This window comes from Oculina patagonica, unplaced genomic scaffold (assembly GCF_052425735.1).
Source record: "Oculina patagonica isolate OP01 unplaced genomic scaffold, crgOcupat unplaced1565, whole genome shotgun sequence".
In the NCBI taxonomy this organism is placed as follows: domain Eukaryota; kingdom Metazoa; phylum Cnidaria; class Anthozoa; order Scleractinia; family Oculinidae; genus Oculina; species Oculina patagonica.
This window is the reverse complement of record NW_027557591.1, coordinates 1-4014: the sequence shown is the minus strand read 5'-3', so window position 1 is coordinate 4014 and position 4014 is coordinate 1. Positions and strand designations below refer to the sequence as shown.

General features: G+C 38.1%; 1 protein-coding gene across 1 annotated transcript; it reads right to left on the bottom strand.

Annotated features, from left to right (window-relative positions):
• Positions 1–3: 3 nt before the first annotated feature.
• LOC144639967 (uncharacterized) lies at positions 4–3969 on the bottom strand (the record flags this gene model as incomplete). Its single annotated transcript, XM_078499226.1, has 6 exons — positions 4–88; positions 746–822; positions 1561–1674; positions 2230–2331; positions 3223–3327; positions 3673–3969. Coding segments are annotated over 6 exons (780 nt in total), but the record flags the coding sequence as incomplete, so codon positions are not given.
• Positions 3970–4014: the final 45 nt, after the last annotated feature.

Here is a 4014-nt window from a genome sequence, read left to right as displayed (position 1 = left end):
TTCCAGCAATGGCTGCCGCCACTCCACAGCCGATCGCCACAGCCAGGGCCGAGATGGACTCAGCTGATTTGGAGGGTATTTGATGAATCTAGTGTAAATAGGACATAATTTATAGTTAATTTACCTCTACTTTAGAAGAGAAAGTCTACCAATTATAACTTTAACGGCAATTGAGTAACAGCGGGGGCAGCTGTAGTGTCAACTATTTCTAGAAAGGGCGCGTGGCGTGTGGTTTGTTTTATTGACAGTCATGTTGAATGTGTTTTAAAACAAATATTTTCTAATCACTAAAATTAAAAAACGATACTTGTAATTTATATTGCAAGCTCAGTGTCTAGTTTTTTTTTTATTTTGCAGTACACTAATATTGAATGTTAAAATGTTGTCCTTAAGGCCGCTTTGGTTCGTACATTTGTGTGTCTATTTTAGAATGGTATTTAGAGGTCAAATAAAGCTTCCACCACGGCAGACGAGCATTTAACATGAAAGCTCCCCACCCCGAGAAGGCAGTTGTAAAAGATTCAGTAGGTTTTTTAGAAGAATAACACCATTTGCCAAGAGGTCCTGCTTTGTGACAGAGTTAATCAAATTTTTTGTGGCAGAGTTAATCAAATTTAGTAAGATTTAATGTCTTTACTTCACATTTGATGAGTAAATTTTATTTTTTGGGAATAAAAGAAAGGATGTGTCAAGTTTTTGTATTGGCGGAGAGAAAAGAAAGGGATATTTGAATGTTCTCCATTACCTTGATATCCATCTCTGCTTCTTGGTCCATTTTTGTGAATAACACTTCCCCTCCTGAAGGTGAATAAATTTTCCGATCTAAGAATGATAACGAAAATGTATCACACTACCATGTTACTGTTGTGTTCCTTTCATTTATGACTTAACTAATGAACAAAGCACATCTGTCAAAGCCTTATTTAGTAAATGGAAAATAGCCGACTAAACAAGAACTTGCTTATAACACTAACGCTTATGAACTTATATCAATGTAATAAAAAATAAAAACTTTATTTATCCTGAAGGGCCAATCAGTGATCATTAGATCACTGGTATAAACTGGCGATCAGCATTAAGTATAAAATACATCTATTCTTAAAGTTGTAGAAGATTTATATATATACATATAAAAAATTGACATTAAAAAAAAATACAAGTATTCTGGAGTTTAATGGATTGCTTACGTCCTCTCTAAACATTTCATGACAGAGTTTTTGAGAAAGTCGGCTTTAAAAAAGTAGGTGACATAATTTTAGGCCGTTATGTATTCAGCAAATATTCAACACTGGTGCAAAAATACCAAAAAAGATAAACAAACAAAAAAACAGAAATACCAAGATATTGATAAAAAAATGTCAGAAAGCCAGTATAAGATTCAATTACCTCTTCTTCTTCTTTACAATGTTTAAGAGGATTAATTTTATTTTAATTCGACAAAGCGCTAGTTTTTGTAAGTGCAGTAGAAGCGGAAATAGTGGCCAAATCTACTTTTGTCTGAAGTTGGTTCCAGGTTCGTGCAATTTAGGACCATTCATAGTGCATTATGTGTTTCCTCACCTCCATTTGTTTTGTTACAGAACTGTCCTTCCCATCCTATCTCACAATAACATTTTGTTGAATTAGTGGAATTGTCGATGCATCTTCCATTTTCACATTTCGGGTTACATGTTACTGGAAGGGAAAATTAGAATGTATTACCAAAGTGGACTCGAAGCACCATAGAGGTAATGCATTAAGAACGTAAATATGTACTAGCTTCGTTTCGAAACCAATATTTTCAACAATGTTTTTAACGCCGATTATGAAGGTCGATTCTCCGGAAGGGTCACCTTGCATGAACAAATTGTAGTGAAAAAAAAACATGCACCGTTCAAACAAGAGGAAATCGCATCCTTGCAAAATTTGTCCCCTCGGCAAGTCCCCGCTGGATTTTCTGTTGTGCCTGCCATTTCTCCTCGTGTTATAGCACATTTTTTTGTACGCTGCAACATTTGCTGATACATGGCCTCTCGTCTGTAACGACTTTCAGGCACAATGAAATGTCACTCCACCAAGCGAATTCAAATCAAAGCAAGATAGCACTGTCTTCTTCTCCGCAGCTGGGATCAAAACAGCTTCCTAAAAGAATAATATTCTACAGCTTTGTCGATTATTGGTCCACTTCGAGACTATTTATAGCCCTTTGGGCATACGAGAACATTTCCTTGGAAACCATTGTCTACTTACACGTGCTATTGCAGAGGTGGCCGAAGTATCCTGGCTCACAAACACATGTGTCGTTGAACGAGCATTCTCCAAACACTCCACAGCCAGACAATCCACAGAAACCTGGAATATCGTTTAAAAGTAAAATGTAATTTGTGATAGTCTTAGATTAGCATAAATTACTGTTTTGCCGGCACGGACCAGAGGGTTGGGCGCGGGTTTGCGGTGTGCAATGTATAGTGGGATTTGAGTTTGTAATAGGTGGCCGTTAGGAAGGTGAGACATTCTACGGTCAGCCTTCGCCACGTTTTGGTCAATGTTTGGTTTTATTTTTATTTCCTTTGTCATCCGTGGACGCAGGCTTACGCTTCGTTTTGTGTAAAAAAAAATTAGTTCTCCTATTATAATTGTATCACTGTAAGATCATATATTTCGAAAAGTATTTGTTTACAGTATGTTAGATAGAATACCCTAAAACCCCAAGGGTTGCGCCACTGCCCTGGTCGGGGGCACACGTTCCCCGTTTTCTCCACTTGCTGGTTTTTAGGGGTTTTCGTGTCCGGCTCTGGTGCATTAAGTTTTCTAGCGTTATTCATAGTTTGTAATTTCTTGTATTATCCGTTGAGGTTGAATAAACGGGACGGTGGCTCGGCTTGCCAACGTACCCAATTTATAACTGAGATGTGTGTCCGGATGTGTAGTGGAGGCAAAACATACAATTTTTAACTCAATACATTTGGTTGTGGTTTTATTCAACCCAATGTCTTATTCTTTTTCCTTGACTGGAAACAGGAGATTTCATGCATGTATAGAGTTTGGCATTTCAATACTGACCAAGCCTACATCGACATAATTAAGGAAAATATTGTATAGCTTAAGTGAAAGCGAAGATTATGTACAAATACAATTTCTTTGTTCAAAATAGTGGGTACTTTAATAAGTCCACTTTAATATATAGAAGGGAGGGGACAAAGCTCTAGCTTTCAAAACACCACACCTCCCTCCTCAACCTACCTGCAGTTGCAGTATCGTTGCAGTGCGGTCCTTCAAATCCTCTATCACACGCACACTTGTTTTTAGCTGTACAAACTCCCGACACACATGGGGAACTGCACGTGCCTATACAGTAAGATAGCAAAGAAAAAATCATTCCATTAATAGGGCGGATGTAAGGCCAGCTAGCACGGAGGATACTGAAGTGGGGGTATAAAAAATCAATTTTCCAGACCAAATATTGCCCAAATCCCATTCCCCAGCCTATTGTCTTTCCGATATTCCAAATTACAGTCCCAGTGCTATTGTTTATTTGTTTGTGATTCCTAGTCCCAGTGATCCAAATATAATTTTCCTAGTGAAAATTTGCCCAAATCTCAGTTCCCACTTTACCGCTTCAAGACCCTCAGCATGTGATTGATCCCCGAGATAATTTGCAGAGTTAATGAGAAACCGTTTTAGCAGCCTTACTTTTATCCTTCATTCTTTTGCTGTTTCTCTTGTTCATATAAACAACCGTCGGAGAGAACGTTTCATCTTCCACAGGAAAAGTCTGACAAAGCTCGTCTCCATAACACTCGATCAAATGACACTTGCCATCTACCAGGAAAGCGACTTCGCATGTTTTTTCCCCGCAACATTTTTCGATGCAGTCCTCTACACTTTCCACCATTCCAAGGTCTTTAATTTGCCCAGCCGTCTTGCCTCCCCTTAGAGTGTGATTGGTCATACTCCGACTTGGGGTGCATTGATCTAAATTTTTCTGAGCTGTAAGAAAATAATAAAGTTAGCTTTCATTATATGTAGTAGTGA